This window comes from Cherax quadricarinatus, chromosome 31 (genome assembly GCF_038502225.1).
Source record: "Cherax quadricarinatus isolate ZL_2023a chromosome 31, ASM3850222v1, whole genome shotgun sequence".
Lineage (NCBI taxonomy): Eukaryota > Metazoa > Arthropoda > Malacostraca > Decapoda > Parastacidae > Cherax > Cherax quadricarinatus.
In genome coordinates, this window is record NC_091322.1 from 30,199,424 (window position 1) to 30,222,531 (window position 23,108).

The window sequence follows — 23,108 nt, forward strand, 5'->3', positions numbered from 1 at the left end:
TGCACGCAAACCAACGTACGAGCCACAGCCCGGCTGATCAGGAACTGACTTTAGGTGCTTGTCCAGTGCCAGCTTGAAGACTGCCAGGGGTCTGTTGGTAATCCTCCTTATATGTGCTGGGAGGCAGATGAACAGTCTCGGGCCCCTGACACTTATTGTATGGTCTCTTAACGTGCTAGTGACACCCCTGCTTTTCATTGGGGGGATGTTGCATCGTCTGCCAAGTCTTTTGCTTTCGTAGTGAGTGATTTTCGTGTGCAAGTTCGGTACTAGTCCCTCTAGGATTTCCCAGGTGTATATAATCATGTATCTCTCCCTCCTGCGTTCCAGGGAATACAGGTTTAGGAACCTCAAGCGCTCCCAGTAATTGAGGTGTTTTATCTCCGTTATGCGCGCCGTGAAAGTTCTCTGTACATTTTCTAGGTCAGCAATTTCACCTGCCTTGAAAGTTGCTGTTAGTGTGCAGCAATATTCCAGCCTAGATAGAACAAGTGACCTGAAGAGTGTCACCATGGGCTTGGCCTCCCTAGTTTTGAAGGTTCTCATTATCCATCCTGTCATTTTTCTAGCAGATGCGATTGATACAATGTTATGGTCCTTGAAGGTGAGATCCTCCGACATGATCACTCCCAGGGTCCGGGTTCGATTCCCTGCGAAGAGGTGGAAACATTGGACGTGTTTCCTTACACTGATTGTCCAAGTTCACCTATCAGTAAAATGGGTACTTGGGTATTAGTGGACTCGTGTGGGTCGCATCTTGGGACAAAACTGACCTAATTTGCGGGAAGTGCTCAGCATAACAAGGGGCTTTTTATATAGTAGTATGTCACTGATGTTAGCTATGGTCTGTATACCTTGTATATGTACTTGTGGAAATAAATATATTGTATATCATCATGAAGCAGGGTTCGATACAACGCAAGCTGTCAGTGGGCCTTACTAACCCAACAAGAAGATAGCAACATCAGGGCTGGTCTTCATGGTGAGTGGACGTTTCAATCTCCTCTCATCATCAGTAGCAGATTTCGGCCAATGTTTTTTTTTGGGTACTTTCCCTTTCTGCTTGCCGGCGACATATTACTTGAGAAGCCAATTAGCTCCTGCTTCTGTGCTGCTGATTTTGTACGGGATTTTTAAATAGCCGGCCGTTGACTCAGGTCGTGTGTGTCTGGCTCTACCCAGGTTTAGGCTGCCAGTTCCAACTTTCACCTTCGAAAACATATTTTCAGTTTTCAGTTTCCGTACAGACATGGTCAGGTTTTATCTCTCATCATTATGATAGGGAAGAGCTCAATGTAGTTTAGAATATGGAAACCCCCTAACCGCAACACCAATTGTCACCACTTCATTAATAATTAATTTGGTTCAGTCAAAGAAGGTTACTTGATGCTGGTAAAGGGCTCTTGATCCAAGGAATTATGTACACAATTTTTTCATCCTGAAGGGGCGTTCCTTGACTCCTGTGCCCCCTCAAGAAATATTCCTTGAAGATAGTGAAGAAGGGCTCTTGGTCTAAGGAATTAGAACTGTGATTTAATTCCCTGAATCGAGACTTAAATGCCTTCCACTACCCCAGGGGCTGTTATGACTCATACGGGTTTAGCGCTCATTTTGAATGTTATAATATTTGACCCCAGTGAGCGGTTTTTGATTCAAGAAATTGGACCCGACCTCCCATTCCTTGGATCGAACCTTTTTGCCTAATTCCCTCGAGTGTATGTATATATGTATGTATACTCACCTATATGTGGTTGCAAGGGTCGAGTCACAGCTCCTGTATGTATGTATGAATGTATATGTATATATATATATATATATATATATATATATATATATATATATATATATATATATATATATATATATATATATATATATATATATTAAATTTTATTAACACTGGCCGATTCCCACCAAGGCAGGGTGGCCCGAAAAAGAAAAACTTTCATCATCATTCATGCCATCACTCTTGCCAAAAGGGGTTTACTTGGAGTATACCTGGAGAGAGTTCCGGGGGTCAATGCCCCCACAACCCAGTCTGTGGCCAGGCCTTGTCTGTAAACTCAGCATTGTAATCCTTATAGAGAATAAACTTTGAATTTGAATTTGAATAAGGGCCTGATCAACCAGGCTGTTACTGCTGGCTGCACGGAATCCAATGTACGAACCACAGCCTGGCTGGTCAGGTACCGACTTTAGGTGCTTGTCCAGTGCCAGCTTGAAGACAGCCAGGGGTCTATTGGTAATCCCCCTTATGTATTCTGGGAGGCAGTTGAACAGTCTTGGGCCTCCTGACACTTATTGTGTTGTCTCTTAATGTGCTAGTGACACCCCTGTTTTGCTTTCGTAGTGAGTGCTTTACACTACAGTTTATAAAACTGCAACATTAACACCCCTCCTTCAGAGTGCATGCACTGTACTTCCCATCTCCAGGACTCAAGTCCGGCCTGCCGGTTTCCCTGAATCCCTTCGTAAATGTTACCTTTCTCACACTCCCACAGCACGTCAAGTATTAAAAACCATTTGTCTCCATTCACTCCTATCAAATACTCTCGCACATCCTTGCTGGAAGTCCAAACTCCTCGCACACAAAACCTCCTTTACCCCCTCCCTCCAACCTTTCCTAGGCCGACCCCTACCCCGCCTTCCCTCCACTATGGATTTATACACTCAGTCATACCATTTCGTTCCATTCTCTCTACATGTCTGAACCACCTTAACAACCCTTCCTCAGCCCTCTGGACAACAGTTTTGGTAATCCCGCACCTCCTCCTAACTTCCAAACTACAAATTCTCTGCATTATATTCACACCACACATTGCCCTCAGACATAACATCTCTACTGCCTCCAGCATTCTCTTCACTGCAACATTCATCACCCATGCTTCACACCCATATAAGAGTGTTGGTAAAACTATACTCTTATACATTCCCCTCTTTGCTTCCAAGGACAAAGTTCTTTGTCTCCACAGACTCCTAAGTGCACCTCTCACCCTTTTACCCTCATCAATTCTGTGATTCACCTCATCTTTCGTAGACCCATCTGCTGACACGTCCACTCCCAAATATCTGAATACATTCACCTCCTCCATACTCTCTCCCTCCAATCTGATATCCAATCTTTCATCACCTAATCTTTTTGTTATCCTCATAATCTTACTCTTCCTTATATTCACTTTTAATTTTCTTCTTTTACATACCCTACAAAATTCATCTACCAACCTCTGCAACTTCTCTTCAAAATCTCCCAAAAGCACAGTGTCATCAGTAAAAAGCAACTGTAACACCTTCCACTTTGTGTTTGATTCTTTATCTTTTAACTCCACACCTCTTGCCAAGACCCCCGCATTCACCTCTCTTATAACCCCATCTATAAATATATTGAACAACCATGGTGACATCACACATCCTTGTCTAAGGATGTATTATTGAATGAATATATATATATATATATACATGTAGTATATATATTATATTTATTTATTTATTTATTCAGTAACGACACTGCGATTAGCCGAGGATTCGAACCCATGTTGTTTTGGCCTGCCTCATGGTGAGCTAAAATCACACATGATGCTCTATCCCACGGAACCATGCAATCCTTCAAAGATCACACACCCATCAGAACTAGGTGTTGTACTATGATCTGAGAACATACGATGGTGTGGGTGCCTCAGAGCTTATTTCATTCTACTCCTTGTTTGGTGCACTAGCCTCCACAAGCAGTACATGTATATATATAGTACTGTAACCACAAACGAGTGGTATTAAACCAATAACACTGCGACTAGCCAGGGGATAGAACCTGTGTTGTTTTAGCCTGCCTCATGGCGAGCAAAAATGCACGACACTAACCCACTGGACCATCCAATCGTACAAAGATCATGCACCCAGCAGAGATGTGATCAACAGTTTAAGGGTTGAAGGACACTGATTTTTTGTAGGAATACACTGACTCCACTGTTTTTCAAGAGTCTTAACTTGCTTAATATACAGAACATCCACACTTATTATTGTGCCTCCTACATACACAGAACATTATACTCAAATATAAGCTCTCCTCTCAAACTCCTCCTTGATAACTGTCACAGAACACAGCCATAATATGAGACAAATCACTCTTTGATATCCCTCGTGTCCATCTCTCCCAGTGCAAAAATGCTATGCACGTAAAGGGCCCGAAGATCTGAAATTCATTGCTAGAACACACTAAAGGACCCCTGCCTGCAAATCAGTTTAAGGCCTGCTTAGAAATGCCTCATCACCTATAATTAACCAGACAAACTGTACTTAAGACTTACCATCATCTCGCTTGACCTCACCAAACTCCAACTTGCTTAATATGTACCATTCCCTAAACCTATGTTTTCTCAAGCCTCATGTATGGAGTGAACAAGGTCCTAGGTTAGAAATATTTTTAAAATAAAATGTCTAAGTGTTTGCTCATGTGTCTTGAACAGCTATGCATAGATGAGCATCTTGAATTACCAGGATTAGACACACATCTTGAACTACAATAGTGTACAGACACATGAACTAATGACACATGAGTTAATATCTTTATTTCTACAAGTACATGTAAAAGGTATACAGGCCTAGCTGACATCAGTGACATACCACCATATAGAAAGCCACTTGTTATGCAGAGCATTTCAGGCAAATTAGGTCAATTTTGTCCCAGGATGTGACCCACACCAGTCAACTAACACTGAGATGCCCATTTACTGATGGGTGAACATGGACAGCAGGTGTCCAAATGTTTTCCAGATGTACAGTGGTACCTTGGGATACGAACTTCATTCGTTCCAGAAGGCTGTTCCCATAAGGAATAATGTAAATTAGGCTAATCCATTTCAGACCCCCAAAAATACACTTACAAAAGCACTTACATAAATACACTTACATAATTGTTCGAGTTTTGAGCTGTTTGTATCCCAAGGTACCAGTGTACCAGGAATTCAATCTCTGGACCTGAGTGTGTGAGCTGAGTGCGCTAGCGATCGAACTATGGGACACTATTTTATTTTTTATTAAGAATACACTGTTTTAATTCATTGTTTCACTTTACAGAGCATGTGGAATTTTTTGGAGACCACACTGTTCTGAAATATATTCAATATTGAGGTACACCAATCTGGTCTCAATATGCAACCTCAAACTCTTCAGGAACTGTGAGTAGTAAAAAGTTTAATACATGTAGTATATATGTTTTAACAGGTTATTTTCATTTTATTGATTTTTTTTCATTACTGTGTATGTATTATAGCACTACGTATTTTAGGTCCTGAATGAAAAACTTACATATACCATGTTCAGATATTATTTAAAATACATTAATGCATCATTGCATTTGTAACCGATGTAATGAATGTGGGTAAATAAATAAAATTTTCATTTTCCTTTAAGATAAATAATTTTTGATATTTTGCAGTGGGGGTAAAGGAAGTTTTGTGCAAGGGGCTTACACTTCCAGCAAGCATGAGCATGTTAGAAAGGAGCAAGTGGAGACAAATGGTTTTTATGATGACATGCTGTTGGAGTGTGAGCAAAGTAACATTTATGAAGGGATTCAGGGAAACTGGCAAACTGGACTTGAGTCTTGGCGGTGGGAAGTACAGTGCCTGTACTCTGAAGGAGGGGTGTTGATATGTTGCAGTTTTTTAATTGTAGTGTAGGCGTGCCTCTGGCAAGACAGTGATGGAGTGAGTGATGATGAAATTGTTTCTTCTTTACCAGGTCACCCTGCTTTGGTGGGAAATGGCCAATGTATTAATGAAAATAAATAAAAATAGTATTTTGCAGTGGTATTTTTTTATATGCAAAGGCCTCTAGTTATGTAATGTATTTTGGGCAATTAAAACTATAATTAAAATTACTTGATGATTAACTCAAGATAGTTTTTATGATTAACTCAAGATAGTTTTTATGAATACTGAGATTAATATACAGTAGAGCCCCACTTTACGGCGTTTTGCTATTACGGACATTTCAAATTATGACCAAAACCCACTACACGGCTTCTCCCACCTGATTCTGACTCTGATATAGTCACCATGTGCCACCTGGTTTATTTACATTCTCTGTTAGCTCCATGTCTCTCCATTATGTCTGAAAACTTTACAGAATTTCAAGTGTTTTAAAGTTATTGTATACAGTGGACCCCCGGTTTACGATCAGCTCCCAATGCGACCAATTATGTAAGTGTATTTATGTAAGTGCGTTTGTATGTGTATGTTTGGGGGTCTGAAATGGACTAATCTAATTCACAATATTCCTTATGGGAACAAATTCAGTCAGTACTGGCACCTGAACATACTTCTGGAATGAAATAATATCGTGAACCGGGGGTCCACTGTATTTTATATGTATGTATAATGGAGCCTCAGTTTTCGTATGCCCCAGCTTCCATGTAAAACCACAGTTATTCTCTACGAAATGTATTTTTTGTTAATATTTTTGGGTGTCTGGAATGAATTAATTGGATTTACATTATTTCTTATGGGAAATATTATCAAAAAATACATTTTATAGAGAATAACTGGGGCATACAAAAACCGAGGTTCCACTTATACTATGATAACTGTACATATGTGTACCTGTACCTAAATAAACTTACTGTACTGGCATGCAGGTACACATTAAAATCACTAAGTGTCCCTCTAGTCTTGATGTCATATTAATAATAATAATCACTCTTGGGCATATTAAATGTCTTATTTTATGTTATTATAGACATTTTCATTAATTCTCCTGTGATATTTTCTTCAAAATTACATAAAAACACCTGTTACATAGCATATAAACATGATACATACACCCACAGTAATACAATAAATTTCACATAAATACGAGATGTAGCCAGGCAGAGGAAAATAATTATGTTTTCTCTGGTCCAGCACCTTCTCCAGGTATACTCCAGGTATCCACTCCCTTTCCTAGCTACAGTATAGTGCTTTTGTGTTAGTAGATAATTGTAAGATGTATACAATAACTACTGTCAGACTTTGAAATGAGCTGAGCTGGGATAAAATCTCTTAACCATTTACACACAGATTCCTTCATAACTCTTCTTTGTGTCATTGCTTTGTATGATTTTACTTGATTAAATAAAATTTTCAGTTAGCATTTTGAATTGCAAAGGTCATTGAAATCACTTAGTTATTTCTTGTAACACTGCACACTTACTGGTATGTAGATCATTTGTTATGTGCTGGGACAGTAGTGTGTGATTGTAATTTCTTTCTACAGATGTTTGGATGAAGCTTGTTTGATCCCTACTGAATCCTACATAAGGCTGCCTTGGACTTTAAAAGACCAGCTTTTAAATAAATTAACCAGAAGAGGCAGGTGTAATGATTCCATTTTCTCGTGGCTCCTTCATTCTCGTGTGACTGAACTTGGTAAGAAAAAAATTATAATATAATTTGCATCTGGTTGATTGTTATGTATCCATGTCATTAGAGTATTCCACTTTTTGTGGTAGACTGCTAGAAATATATTCAATTTCCAGGAATAAATTTTTAGTCACATTCATGTGATTTAAATTGTGAAAAAATTATCTTAATAAGCCTGTGTGTTGCATGCTATGTACAGTGGACCCCCCATGAATTTGTGGTCCCAAATTTGTGGCTTCAGTAATTCGTGAATTTTTCTTTAGAACCTAACTAATAATTGTTTGCGGAAATCCCTGCATATTTTCGGAATTTTGGGGGCTTTTTTCGTGACAATATATAATTTTTTTGTGCAATTTAACGCTAAATATTAAGAAAAATATAATTTAATAATTTTGTAACATTAATATTAACGTAAATTCAGCAGTTCATACTGAACAGCTAATTCATCATCATCATCATCATCATCTTCAATTGGTTTCATTCTTTATTCATGAGTACCTGTACATTTAACTTTACTTTTGCTAAATTAAATTATTACCATATATTTACTGTACGTATACCAACGAAAATGGGGTTGCACGAATTACAGTACATATACCAAAGAAAATTGACTTGCATGAATTACAGTACATATGGGGGAAACATTGGTACAGTATTTTACATTCTAGCACTGCGGGAGACATAGCAGTACAGTATTGTAGAGTAGGGCCCTGCTTTTCAGCGTTTCGCCTTATGACGTTCCGCTAATACGGCGATCTCAAATTATAACCAAAACTTTCTATATGGCAAGTGATCTTTCAAATACGGCGTGGGCCACCCGGTTTGTTTACATTCTCCACGAGCACATCTCTCTATTATGTAATAATAATCACTCTTGGCTACATTAAATGTCTAATTTTATGTCAATATAGACATTTTCATTAATCCATCTATTATACTGTATTTTCTTCAAAATTATATAAGAAACACGTTACATAGCATATAAACATGCTGTTTATATACTATGGAGGTGTTGTTGCCGGGTGGAGGGAAAACATTACGTAATACAGTGGACCCTCGGCTAACGATATTAATCCATTCCTGAGAGCTCATCGTTAGACAAAATTATCGTTAGCCGAATTAATTTTCCCCTAAGAAATAATGGAAATCCAGTTAATCCATTCCAGACAGCCAAAAGTATTAAAAATATAATTTTTTTTTTCATGAAATATACATTTCCCTACAAAGAAAACAATGAGATGTGCAAAATAACTATATAAATAAATGTTAAAATGACACCTTTATTGAAGAGTATTGATGAGTGATGAGACACTGCTTTTCTTGAACACTGGGATTTTCAGAGTGATACATGAGTAAAGGCTTCACTTTGCAATCCTCACTAGCATTACAACAAAACAAGAAAATTAGCCTGTGTTTCATAGGCTTGTGTCCTGGGAGTGCCTTTTCCTTCTGAGTAATGTAGGTCCTGTTTGGCATTTTCTTCCAGAACAGGCCTGTTTCATCACAATCGAACACTTGTTGGGGTTGGAATTTTTCAGCTTCGCCATGCCTTATCACAGTGTGTGTGCCACTACGATTCTTAAATCTCTCAAACCAACCTTTGCTGGCCTTAAATTCACCAATATGAGCACTAGTTCCAGGGATTTTTTCCTGTTCACCTGGGTGTTAGTTGACTGGTGTGGGTCGCATCCTAGGGAACAAGATTAAGGACCCCAATGGAAATAAGTTACAGTCCTCGATGACTTACTGACTTTGTTGGGTTACCCTGGGTGGCTAACCCTCTGGGGTTAATTGTTTCTCATTAAGCCACATCAACAACAGTCTCTCCACATCTTCAAGTAGTACAGCTGACGGTGGTGCAGCAACAGCTGACGGTGGTGCAGCAGCAGCTGACCGTGGTACGATAGTATTTTGATAGTATTTCTCACCCTTTTTACCACAGGGTTGGCACTAGAAGCGTTGTGGCTTATTTAGCAGTTACAAGAACTATAAACAATGGAATAATACAAAATGTATCGAATGTATGCATGAAACCGGCCACCCTGGCTTGTAAACAATGATGGCAGGGCAGCTGAGGCGCTCAGGCTGGACGGACAGGTTCGGGATGAATCACATTGGGTGAGTTTTTTATCGTTAGCCAGGCCAAAATTTTTACGCTCAAACACTTCGTTGGGCTGATTTCACGTTATGCGATATGTTCGTTAGCCGAGGGTCCACTGTACTAATAATAATCACTCTTGGGCACATTAAATGTCTTATTTTACGTTAATATAGACATTTTCAATAATCCATCTATTATATTTTCTTCAAAATTATATAAGAAACACGTTACATAACATATAAACATTTTGTTTATATACTATGGAGGTGTGGTAGCCGGGCAGAGGGAAAACATTTTGTCACTCCCCTTAATACACAACGCTTTTGTTTACAATTCTCGGCATGAATTATTCATTACTTCTTCCTTTGTTTATGATAACATCTAAAGGTAGTTGTTAGAAATGATTAAACTCAGTGAACATGGTATGTTGATGGTAATATGGCTCTGGGCCACATTAAATATCATGTAGGTATGTAGCCCAGGCAGACTACATACCTATATTATTATTATAACTGATAATTATATGTATGTGTACCTGTACCTAAGTAAACTTGCACACTGTGCTGGCATGCAGGTACACATTAAAATCACTAAGAGTGTCTTATTAGTCTTGAAGATGCCATATTAATGATAACAATAATAATCACTCTAAGGAGCATTAAATATCATATAAAATGTTAATATAGACATTTTGCTTAATCCATCTAAATACACCCCACAGTAGAATAAATTAACATAATATGAAATGTGGTAGCCAGGTGACTTGTAGGACTTGTGGTAGCCAGGCGGCTTGTAGGACTTGTGGTAGCCAGGCGGCTTGTAGGACTTGTGGTAGCCAGGCGGCTTGTAGGACTTGTGGTAGCCAGGCAACTTGTAGGACTTGTGGTAGCCAGGCAACTTGTAGGACTTGTGGTAGCCAGGCAACTTGTAGGACTTGTGGTAGCCAGGCAACTTGTGGTAGCCAGGCAACTTGTAGGACTTGTGGTAGCCAGGCAACTTGTAGGACTTGTGGTAGCCAGGCAACTTGTAGGACTTGTGACGAAAACCAGACACATTCATCTGGTTTGTTTACATTGTGTGAGTGGGGTGGGAAGGGCTGCCCTTCCTGGCTAACCATACTTTCCAACCTGACTTCATACAAATAAAACTCACCTCTCACCCTACATTAAGACTACAAATATTTTAAGGTAATTAATGAGTGTACTATATATGCATTTTATCGCTCTAGGGATCTTAATGTCATAATAGGTGGGAGTGGCCAGGCAGGATGCCATGCTTCCCACACGACTTTCTACAGATACGTAAATACTTATAACCACTCACCCTACATTAAGACCATTAAGATTATAAATATTTTAAGGTAAGTACAGCGTCTACTGTATATGCATTTTATTGCTCTAGGAAGCTTTAAGCATCGTAGTATAGTATGTGTGAGTGGGGTGGCCAGGAGGGCTACCACACCTGACTTCTTAGAGTAAATACTACTCACCTTTTGCCCTACATTAAGACTACAAATATTTTGAGGTAAATAATGAGTGTACTGTGTGTGCATTTTACTTTTTAATGCCTAGTTGTATTACTAACTTAATATATGTTAGTGTAAACTTGTTATCTGGCATATATATGCATTTTTAAATGGAAAAAATGGAGTTCTGCTTTCCGGCGAAGTCTGCTTTCCGGCAGTAGCCTGGAACCTAAACTGCCGAATAAGTTGGGCCCTACTGTATACGGGTTTATCTTTACATTTTTTTTTTTTAAGGGTGATGTATGAAGCTGAATTTGAAATTAAATTTAAGTGTTTTGGGGGCATATTTAGGGTTTAAACTATAAAAATAGGCATTTATAGGCATTTTTTTAACCGTGTCCAAAATTCGCGATTTTTCCAACCGGGCAACAACGAATCATGGTACGTGATGAGGTGACACAGTGGGCGCCTGTGACGAGTGGGGTCCCACAGGGGTCAGTCCTAGGACCTGCGCTATTTTTGGTATATGGTATATGTGAATGACATGATGGAAGGGATAGACTCTGAAGTGTCCCTGTTTGCAGATGATGTGAAGTTAATGAGAATTAAATCAGATGAGGATCAGGCAGGACTACAAAGAGACCTGGACAGGCTGGACACATGGTCCAGCAACTGACTTCTCGAATTCGACCCCGCCAAATGCAAAGTCATGAAGATTGGGGAAGGGCAAAGAAGACCGGAGACAGAGTGTAGGCTAGGTGGACAAAAACTGCAAACCTCACTCAAGGAGAAAGATCTAGGGGTGACCATAACACCGAGCATGTCTCTTGAGGCACACATGAACCAGATAACTGCTGCAGCATATGGGCGCCTGGCAAACCTGAGAATAGCATTCCGATACCTTAGTAAGGAATCGTTCAAGACACTGTACGCTGTGTATGTCAGGCCCATACTGGAGTATGCAGCACCAGTTTAGAGCCCACACCTGGTCAAGCATGTCAAGAAATTAGAGAAAGTACAAAGGTTTGCAACAAGGCTAGTTCTAAAGCTCAGGGGAATGTTCCACGAAGAAAGGTTGAGGGAAATCAGCCTGACGACTCTGGAGGACAGGAGGGTTGGGGAGATATGATATTGACATACAAAATACTGCTTGGAATAGATAAGGTGGACAGAGACAGGATGTACCAGAGAGGGGACACAGAAACAAGGGGTCACAATTGGAAGCTGAAGACTCAGACGAGTCACAGGGATGTTAGGAAGTACATGTATTTCTTCAGTCATTGAGTCGTCAGGAAGTGGAATAGCCTAGCAAGTGATGTAGTGGAGGCAGGAACCATACATAGCTTTAAGATGATGTATGATAAATCTCAGGGAGCAGAGACTGAGAGAGAGACTGAGAGAGAGACTGAGAGACTGAGAGAGAGAGACTGAGAGAGAGAGACTGAGAGAGACTGAGAGAGAGAGACTGAGAGAGAGAGACTGAGAGAGAGAGACTGAGAGAGAGAGACTGAGAGAGAGAGACTGAGAGAGAGAGACTGAGAGAGAGAGACTGAGAGAGAGAGACTGAGAGAGAGAGACTGAGAGAGAGAGACTGAGAGAGAGAGACTGAGAGAGAGAGACTGAGAGAGAGAGACTGAGAGAGAGAGACTGAGAGAGAGAGACTGAGAGAGAGAGACTGAGAGAGAGAGACTGAGAGAGAGAGAGAGAGAGAGAGAAACCAAGAGAGAGAGAGAAACCAAGAGAGAGAGAGAAACCAAGAGAGAGAGAGAGAAACCAAGAGAGAGAGAGAGAGAAACCAAGAGAGAGAGAGAAACCAAGAGAGAGAGAGAGAGAGAAACCAAGAGAGAGAGACTGAGAGAGAGAGACTGAGAGAGAGAGACTGAGAGAGAGAGACTGAGAGAGAGAGACTGAGAGAGAGACTGAGAGAGAGACTGAGAGACCAAGAGAGAGAGAGAGACCAAGAGAGAGAGAGAGACCAAGAGAGAGAGAGAGAGACCAAGAGAGAGAGAGAGAGAATGAGAGAGAGAGAGACTGAGAGAGAGACTGAGAGAGAGAGAGAGACTGAGAGAGAGAGAGACTGAGAGAGAGAGAGAGACTGAGAGAGAGAGACTGAGAGAGAGAGAGAGACAGAGAGAGAGAGAGACTGAGAGAGAGAGAGAGACTGAGAGAGAGAGAGAGACTGAGAGAGAGAGAGACCAAGAGAGAGACCGAGAGAGAGACAGAGAGAGAGACTGAGAGAGAGAGAGAGACCGAGAGAGAGAGAGAGACCGAGAGAGAGACCGAGAGAGAGAGAGACCGAGAGAGAGAGAGACCGAGAGAGAGACCGAGAGAGAGAGAGACCGAGAGAGAGAGAGACCGAGAGAGAGAGAGACCGAGAGAGAGACCGAGAGAGAGACCGAGAGAAAGACCGAGAGAAAGAGAGAGAGAGAGACCGAGAGAGAGACAGAGACAATAAGGCAAGAGGAGGTGCATTTCCTTCTTAAATTGCATGACCAAGAAAAGGCTGTGGGCCCAGACAAGTTGAGCCCAAGATTGCTGAGAATATGTGCAGACCAGCTAGCAGCACCTCTAACTCGCATCTTTCAGCACTGCCTAGTACAGTGTAAATGGCCCTCTCTGTGGAAAGAGGCAAATGTAGTCCCTGTTCACAAAAAGAAGAGCAGAGCAGAAATCAGCAACTACAGACCAGTGTCACTCCTGTCAATCACTGGTAATCTCAAGACAAATAATCTCAAGACAAATGACAGTTTTTTGACTAACACTCACTACTTTGTGATCATCAATATGGCTTCAGGAAAGGTTACTCTGCTGCTGATCTGTTGTTAAACCTCTCCACTAAGTGGCACCAGTCACTGGATGAATCCAAAGTCAGCTGTGTGGTAGCACTTGACATTGCTGGTGCTTTCGACTGGGTGTGGCACCAGGGCCTCTTAGCAAAACTTCAAGCACTGGGAATTGCAGGCTCTACGCTATGTCTCCTCAGTGATTACCTTCATGGTAGACCTCTAAGTGTAGTTCTCAGTGGAATGGAATCAGCAAGACATCCTATTGGGGCAAGTGTTCCACAAGGAAGCGCGCTGGGACCATTGTTATGGAATGTCTACTTCAACGACCTTCTTCATCTCATCCCAGAATCCCATGCATATGCAGACGACTGTACACTGACATTCACTTATCCAAGAGAAGAAATGCCAGCTGCTCTAAGCTACATCAATCACCAGCTAAGAGCTATATCAGCTTGGGGAAATAGATGGCAAGTAACATTTGCACCTGAGAAAAGGCAAATGATGATGGTCTCTAGGCACCATGATGGTAATGCTGGTGCAGTAGTAAGGATGAATGGGAGGGTGTTGGCACCTGGAGAAGAAGTTGATATCCTTGGGGTGAAATTTGACTCCAAACTGACCATGAAGAACCATGTTGTAAATCTTGCAAACAAGGCAGCCAGGAAGCTTACAGCACTTCGCCGTATCTCACATCTGCTTGACAGGAGGGGTAGCAAGATTCTGTACGAGGCACAAGTACGCTCACACCTTGAGTATGCTCCACTTTCTTGGTTTGCCTGCCCCCCTCTCATCTGCGACTGCTTGACAGAGTAGAGAACAGAGCAAGACGTCTCATCTCTCACCTTGACCCATCCTGGATAGATCTGTCATTTCAGCAGAGCCTTCAACATAGGAGGGATGTGGGTGGGCTTACTGTTATGTACAAGGCCAATATTGTCAAAGTACCACACTTGGATCCACTTCGAGGACAGTGTGAATCAAGCTTTTATGCCACAAGATGGGCAGAAAGCAGCAACTCCACTCTGGCTGTAACCTTCTCCAGAACATCACTCCATCTGAGATCATATATACCCCAGGATGACTCGAGTATGGAACACATTCGTACAGCATAATGATGTCAACGAGATAAAGACAGTTGATCAAATGAAAATGCTGGCCCACAGATGGCTCCAACTTCATCCTGTTCCCTACTTGTATGTCTCATAACAATAAAAATGCTTTCAAATGAGCTGATGTAGGTAACAGCTCTTAGCTTGCCAATAAAGTTAGGAATCGTTAGCCTGTAAATAGCTTGTCAGTAAAGCTAGGGATCCTTAACCTTGTCACACTGTGTATTAAAAAAAAAAAAAGAGAGAGAGAGAGAGAGAGAGACCGAGAGAGAGACCGAGAGAGAGAGAGAGACCGAGAGAGAGAGAGAGAGAGAGACCGAGAGAGAGAGAGACCGAGAGAGAGAGAGAGACCGAGAGAGAGACCGAGACCGACCGAGAGAGACCGAGACCGACCGACCGACCGACCAAGACCTAGTAACGATCAGTGAAGAGGCAGGGCCAGGAGCTGAGTCTCGACCCCTGCAACCACAATTAGGTGAGTACAACCTCAATGAAAATGATAGTCTGGATTACAAGGATTTTTTAAACTAGATGAAAAGCCAATGCTGACACTAGCTCTTTCACTGTCTGTCATTTGATTACTGTTGGCAGTATGCTGCTCTCAGCCTGTGTCTACTTGTTACTGTTGGCAGTATATTGCTCTGTGACTGTCTTTATTTCATTGCTGTTGGTAGTATGTCTCTGCCTTTCATTGCTGTTTTCAGTAATTCTGATGTATCTATTCAAGTATAGTTTAAATATATAGTGTGATTAGTAGGTTGGTAGACAGCAGCCACCCAGGGAAGTACTACCGTCCTGCCAGATGACTGTGAAACAGAAACCTGTAACTGTTTTGCATGATGGTAGGATTGCTGGTGTCTTTTTCTGTCTCATAAACATGCTAGATAACAGGGATATCTTGCTACTCCAACTTACACTTTGGTCACACTTCACAGACATGCACATGCATATATATATATACATACATCTAGGTTTTTCTCCTTTTTCTACATAGCTCTCGTTCTTCTTTATTTCTTCTATTGTCCATGGGGAAGTGGAAAAGAATCTTTCCTCCGTAAGCCATGTGTGTCGTATGAGGCGACTAAAATGCCGGGAGCAATGGGCTAGTAACCCCTTCTCCTGTAGACATTTACTAAAAAAGAGAAGAAGAAAAACTTTATAAAATTGGGATGCTTGAATGTGCGTGGATGTAGTGCAGATGACAAGAAACAGATGATTGCTGATGTTATGAATGAAAAGAAGTTGGATGTCCTGGCCCTAAGCGAAACAAAGCTGAAAGGGGTGGGGGAGTTTCGGTGGGGGGAAATAAATGGGATTAAATCTGAAGTATCTGAGAGAGTTAGAGCAAAGGAAGGGGTAGCAGTAATGTTGAATGATCAGTTATGGAAGGAGAAAAGAGAATATGAATGTGTAAATGCAAGAATTATGTGGATTAAAGTAAAGGTTGGATGCGAGAAGTGGGTCATAATAAGCGTGTATGCACCTGGAGAAGAGAGGAATGCAGAGGAGAGAGAGAGATTTTGGGAGACGTTAAGTGAATGTATAGGAGCCTTTGAACCAAGTGAGAGAGTAATTGTGGTAGGGGACCTGAATGCTAAAGTAGGAGAAACTTTTAGAGAGGGTGTGGTAGGTAAGTTTGGGGTGCCAGATGTAAATGATAATGGAAGCCCTTTGATTGAACTTTGTATAGAAAGGGGTTTAGTTATAGGTAATACATATTTTAAGAAAAAGAGGATAAATAAGTATACAAGATATGATGTAGGGTGAAATGACAGTAGTTTGTTGGATTATGTATTGGTAGATAAAAGACTGTTGAGTAGACTTCAGGATGTACATGTTTATAGAGGGGCCACAGATATATCAGATCACTTTCTAGTTGTAGCTACACTGAGAGTAAAAGGTAGATGGGATACAAGGAGAATAGAAGCATCAGGGAAGAGAGAGGTGAAGGTTTATAAACTAAAAGAGGAGGCAGTTAGGGAAAGATATAAACAGCTATTGGAGGATAGATGGGCTAATGAGAGCATAGGCAATGGGGTCGAAGAGGTATGGGGTAGGTTTAAAAATGTAGTGTTAGAGTGTTCAGCAGAAGTTTGTGGTTACAGGAAAGTGGGTGCGGGAGGGAAGAGGAGCGATTGGTGGAATGATGATGTAAAGAGAGTAGTAAGGGAGAAAAAGTTAGCATATGAGAAGTTTTTACAAAGTAGAAGTGATGCAAGGAGGGAAGAGTATATGGAGAAAAAGAGAGAGGTTAAGAGAGTGGTGAAGCAATGTAAAAAGAGAGCAAATGAGAGAGTGGGTGAGATGTTATCAACAAATTTTGTTGAAAATAAGAAAAAGTTTTGGAGTGAGATTAACAAGTTAAGGAAGCCTAGAGAACAAATGGATTTGTCAGTTAAAATTAGGAGAGGAGAGTTATTAAATGGAGAGTTAGAGGTATTGGGAAGATGGAGGGAATATTTTGAGGAATTGTTAAATGTTGATGAAGATAGGGAAGCTGTGATTTCGTGTATAGGGCAAGGAGGGATAACATCTTGTAGGAGTGAGGAAGAGCCAGTTGTGAGTGTGGGGGAAGTTCGTGAGGCAGTAGGTAAAATGAAAGGGGGTAAGGCAGCCAGGATTGATGGGATAAAGATAGAAATGTTAAAAGCTGGTGGGGATATAGTTTTGGAGTGGTTGGTGCAATTATTTAATAAATGTATGGAAGAGGGTAAGGTACCTAAGGATTGGCAGAGAGCATGCATAGTTCCTTTGTATAAAGGCAAAGGGGACAAAAGAGAGTGCAAAAATTATAGGGGGATAAGTCTGTTGAATATACCCGGTAAAGTGTATGGTAGAGTTATTATTGAAAGAATTAAAAGTAAGACGGAGAATAGGATAGCAGATGAACAAGGAGGCTTTAGGAAAGGTAGGGGGTGTGTGGACCAGGTGTTTACAGTGAAACATATAAGTGAACAGTATTTAGATAAGGCTAAAGAGGTCTTTGTGGCATTTATGGATTTGGAAAAGGCGTATGACAGGGTGGATAGGGGGGCAATGTGGCAGATGTTGCAGGTGTATGGTGTAGGAGGTAGGTTACTGAAAGCAGTGAAGAGTTTTTACGAGGATAGTGAGGCTCAAGTTAGAGTACATAGGAAAGAGGGAAATTATTTCCCAGTAAAAGTAGGCCTTAGACAAGGATGTGTGATGTCACCGTGGTTGTTTAATATATTTATAGATGGGGTTGTAAGAGAAGTAAATGCGAGGGTCTTGACAAGAGGAGTTGAGTTAAAAGATAAAAAATCACACATAAAGTGGGAGTTGTCACAGTTGCTCTTTGCTGATGACACTGTGCTCTTGGGAGATTCTGAAGAGAAGTTGCAGAGATTGGTGGATGAATTTGGTAGGGTGTGCAAAAGAAGAAAATTAAAAGTGAATACAGGAAAGAATAAGGTTATGAGGATAACAAAAATATTAGGTGATGAAAGATTGGATATCAGATTGGAGGGAGAGAGTATGGAGGAGGTGAATGTATTCAGATATTTGGGAGTGGACGTGTCAGCGGATGGGTCTATGAAGGATGAAGTGAATCATAGAATTGATGAGGGGAAAAGGGTGAGTGGTGCACTTAGGAGTCTGTGGAGACAAAGAACTTTGTCCTTGGAGGCAAAGAGGGGAATGTATGAGAGTATAGTTTTACCAACACTCTTATATGGGTGTGAAGCATGGGTGATGAATGTCGCAGCGAGGAGAAGGCTGGAGGCAGTGGAGATGTCATGTCTGAGGGCAATGTGTGGTGTGAATATAATGCAGAGAATTCGTAGTTTGGAAGTTAGGAGGTGCGGGATTACCAAAACTGTTGTCCAGAGGGCTGAGGAAGGGTTGTTGAGGTGGTTCGGACATGTAGAGAGAATGGAGCGAAACAGAATGACTTCAAGAGTGTATCAGTCTGTAGTGGAAGGAAGGCGGGGTAGGGGTCGGCCTAGGAAAGGTTGGAGAGAGGGGGTAAAGGAGGTTTTGTGTGCGAGGGGCTTGGACTTCCAGCAGGCATGCGTGAGCGTGTTTGATAGGGGTGAATGGAGACAAATGGTTTTTAATACTTGACGTGCTGTTGGAGTGTGAGCAAAGTAACATTTATGAAGGGGTTCAGGGAAACCGGCAGGCCGGACTTGAGTCCTGGAGATGGGAAGTACAGTGCCTGCACTCTGAAGGAGGGGTGTTAATGTTGCAGTTTAAAAACTGTAGTGTAAAGCACCCTTCTGGCAAGACAGTGATGGAGTGAATGATGGTGAAAGTTTTTCTTTTTCGGGCCACCCTGCCTTGGTGGGAATCGGCCAGTGTGATAATAAAAAAAAAAATTAGTATCTCATTATGGTGTTAGTGTTCGGTTCTCGGCACAAGTATCTGAGCAAGTTGTCACTGTTCATTATTTGAAACCTATTAATTTTCACCAAGATATTTTTAGCAAAACCTGTAAATTATTCACTTTACTAAAATGTTCTCTGTTTAGTTACAAGTTATGTACTGATAAAGAACATTTAAAAATATTCATTTATCTTTGGTTGTTTTCAGATCTTCATGATTGTATAATATCTGATGCTGCACTAGAAACCCTTGAGGTGGCTAAGAGTTTAAAGGTTTTACATTTGCCTGAGCCACCAGTTGTTGATAATGATAATTTTTCTGAAAACTGTAAGTATTACTTAGTACAGTTTACTCAATGTGTGCTGTTGTGTTCTGTCAGATTTTGTTATATTGAATGAAATGATGATTCTTTAATGGCAACAACTTTAACACAGTAGTTCATGTAAAATATTTTTCTTTCTGTAACAGAAAAAAAGTTACATACACAGATGTAGTTATATGGAACTTTAATTGAGAATGTTTGTTTGGGGGTATATGGATTCCTAAAGGCATAGAAGTTTTCTCACAAGTGTTGTAGCTAATTTGTAGAGACTTGTTCAGTTTATCTGAATCTTTTGCCAGGAAACTTCTAGAAAGTTAGTTCTTCACCTCACTGTCAATCATTACTTTATAAAATCTCCCTTACTAGGTTTTACTATTTGTGGCTACTTGAGTTAATCAGTAAAGGTTCTCTATAACTATATGTCTCTCTATCATTGTGTCAGTGTCAGTACCTCATACTATTACCTACCCAGCAGAAAGGTTTAATCATACAGTTAGGTCTATACTGTACTTATTTTACATTACCCATTCTCTACCAAATTCATTATCTTTCCTTCCCAGACTTCTTCCTAATACACTACCATTCACTTCTTGTACAACCTCATGCATAAATATGTTAAACAACCATGGTGACTTTACATTTCCCTGTCTAAGACCTACTTTAAATGGAAAATAATTTCCCTCTCTTCTACATACCTTAACCTGCACTTTGCTACTCTCCACATAAAAGTTCTTTACTGCTTTGAGTAACTTACCACCTGTTTCTTGCATTTGCAGCATCTGCCATATTGCTCCCCTGTCCACCCTATCATGTGCCTTTTTTATATCCATAAATGCAATAAAAAGTTCCTTAACGTTATCTAAATATTTTTCAATTATGTGCTTCATTGTAAACACTTGGTCAACACATCCAGTACCCTTCCTAAAACCTTGTTTCTGTGCAGTCCTGCTCTCTGTCTTAGTCATAATTCTTTCAACAATAATTCTGCCAGACACTTTACCTGGTATACTCGACAGTTTTGTTTCCCTATACTTTTTTTTTTTTAACAAGTCGGCCATCTCCCACCGAGGCAGGGTGACCCAAAAAGAAAGAAAATCCCCAAAGAGAAAATACTTTCATCATCATTCAACACTCTCACCTCACTCACACATAATCACTTTTTGCAGAGGTGCTCAGAATACAAAAGTTTAGAAGCATGTACATGTGATTCTTACTCTCTTTTATCCTATTTTCCCTTATACATGGAACTATGCATGTTGTCTTTCAATCCCTAAGTACTTCTCCCTATTTCATGCATGTATTGAATAGATGCATCACCCACTCCACAACTAGATCTCCACCTGCTTTTAACATTTCTGTCTTTCCCATCTATCCAAGCTGTTTTACACTCTACCCTCTGCCTCAAGTGCCTTTTCCACACTCGCATTTGTCTCTTCCTCACTCCTAAAAGGTGTCGTACCTTCCTGCCTTATACAAGATATCACTTCCCCCTCCATCCTTCCTCTCTCATAAACATTCAACAATTCCTCAACTTATTGATCTTACTCTAAAGGTTTCTCTTCTTCTTTCAACAAACCGGCCATATCCCACCAAGGCAGGGTGATCTAAAAAGAAAAATGAAAGTTTCTCTTTTTAAATTTAGTAATTTATACAGGAGAAAGGGTTATTAACCCCTTGCTCCTGGCATTTTAGTCGCCTCTTATGACATGCATGGCTTATGAAGGAAGAATTCTGTTCCACTTCCTCGTGGAGAAAAGGTGTTTCTTACTCTCAGCAAAATTTGTTGATAAAACCTCTCCCACTTTTTCATTAGCTCTCCTTTTGCATTCCCTCACCATTCTTTTTAACCTCTTTTTTTTTTTACTCTCCATATACTCCTCCATCTGTATATTTCTTTAACACTGTAAAAACCTTTCATATGCCAACTTTTTCCCTTACTTACCACCTTTAACCTGTCATTCCACCAAACACCTCTTCCCTCCTGTACCCAGAAACTCCTGCTGCATGCTATAACACTGCATTATTGAACCTACTCCAGTACCTTCTCTACTCCCCTCCTCATTAATTGTATTCTCTCTAGCCCACCTTTCTTTCAATAGTTGCTTATACCCTACTCTAAGTGTCTCCTTAAATTTATAAAATTTTGCTTCTCTCTTGTCCACTGAAGACATTCTCCTTGTACTCCATCTGCCTCTTACTCTCACTGTAGTTACCACTAAATAAACCATACCCCCGGCCGGGATTGAACCCGCGGTCATAGAGTCTCAAAACTCCAGCCCGTCGCGTTAGCCACTAGACCAGCTAGCCACAATAAGATTCATCCAACTAGGTATATTTCTACACCATAGGAAAGTTAGCACAGGCACCTCTGTGACCACAAATGCAAGGGACTTGAGCTAGAGTTCGTCACGGCCACGCTAGCTGGAGATTCGTCTGTAAAAACTTGCATTTGTGGTCACAGAGGTGCCTGTGCTAACTTTCCTATGGTGTAGAAATATACCTAGTTGGATGAATCTTATTGTGGCTAGCTGGTCTAGTGGCTAACGCGACGGGCTGGAGTTTTGAGACTCTATGACCGCGGGTTCAATCCCGGCCGGGGGTATGGTTTATTTGCAATCGTGTCATTACGATTTCTTAAACCACTAAATAATGTTTTGATGTATATGTATCTGTCACCCCTCTAAAAACATGAACATGCAGAAGTCTACCCATCACCCTTTTATCTACTAGTACAAACTGCTTTCATCATGCTCTATATTGTATCTTGTACACTTGTTCTCTTTTTCTTTAAATACACATTACCTATTACCAAACATTTTTCTGTGCATAGTTAGGATGTCATACCTAACAAAAGAAGTACAAAGGAAACAAAAGGCCATTCAGGATATTGCAAGAAACCCGAAATATTTCCATTCCTATGCAAAATCCAAGCTAAGAACTACCTGTAGAATTGGACCATTATTGAGAGGAAAATTGTATACTGATGATGAACAGGAAGTGAGTGAAATCCTAAAAGAATGGTATGAGTTGTTCACCAACCCACTAAATGACAGCAAGGTAGAGAATGCAAAAACATTTTTTGCTCCAGCAGAAGACCATGCAGACCAACACTGACACTAGTACAAATCCTATAGATATTGAAAAAGAAATGGATAACTTGCCCACTTACTCAGCACCTGGACCAGATTCATGGAATGCTCTATTTATAAAGAAGTGCAAAGTACCACTAGCACAAGCCCTCAGTATTCTCTGGAGAAAGATCCTAGATCTAGGTGAAATACCAGAGACCTTAGAGTGTAGACATAGTTCCTTTGCATAAGGGAGGTACTAGAGCATTAGCTAAAAATTACAGACCTGCAGCCCTAACTTCTCGCATCATAAAAATTTTCAGAGGAGTGACGAGATGGCAAATTACAAATTTCATGGACCAGCATAACTGGCATAATGCTAACCAGCATGGCTTTAGAGCAGGACGATCATGCCTGTTACAGCTGCTGAACCACTATGACAGATTTGCAGAGGTGCTGGAAGACAACCAAAACGCAGATGTGATTTACACAGATTTTGCAAAGGCGTTTGACAAATGT

The 23,108-nt window shown here is 40.7% G+C and overlaps 1 protein-coding gene across 2 annotated transcripts in view; it reads left to right on the top strand.

The window, feature by feature from the left end:
• Positions 1-660: 660 nt before the first annotated feature.
• The window catches only part of LOC128696941 (protein AMN1 homolog), a 51,431-nt gene continuing 28,983 nt past the window's right edge, over positions 661-23,108 (top strand). The window contains exons 1-4 of one of the 2 annotated variants that reach the window (XM_053788369.2): positions 661-982; positions 5,071-5,171; positions 7,249-7,400; positions 19,407-19,526. In XM_053788369.2, the coding sequence (XP_053644344.1) occupies positions 5,146-5,171; positions 7,249-7,400; positions 19,407-19,526 (298 nt within the window). In that variant the 5' untranslated portion in view covers positions 661-982; positions 5,071-5,145. Of the gene's footprint in view, positions 983-1,087; positions 1,253-5,070; positions 5,172-7,248; positions 7,401-19,406; positions 19,527-23,108 lie in introns of those variants that run through there. The other variant, XM_070090317.1, reaches the window with a different exon arrangement.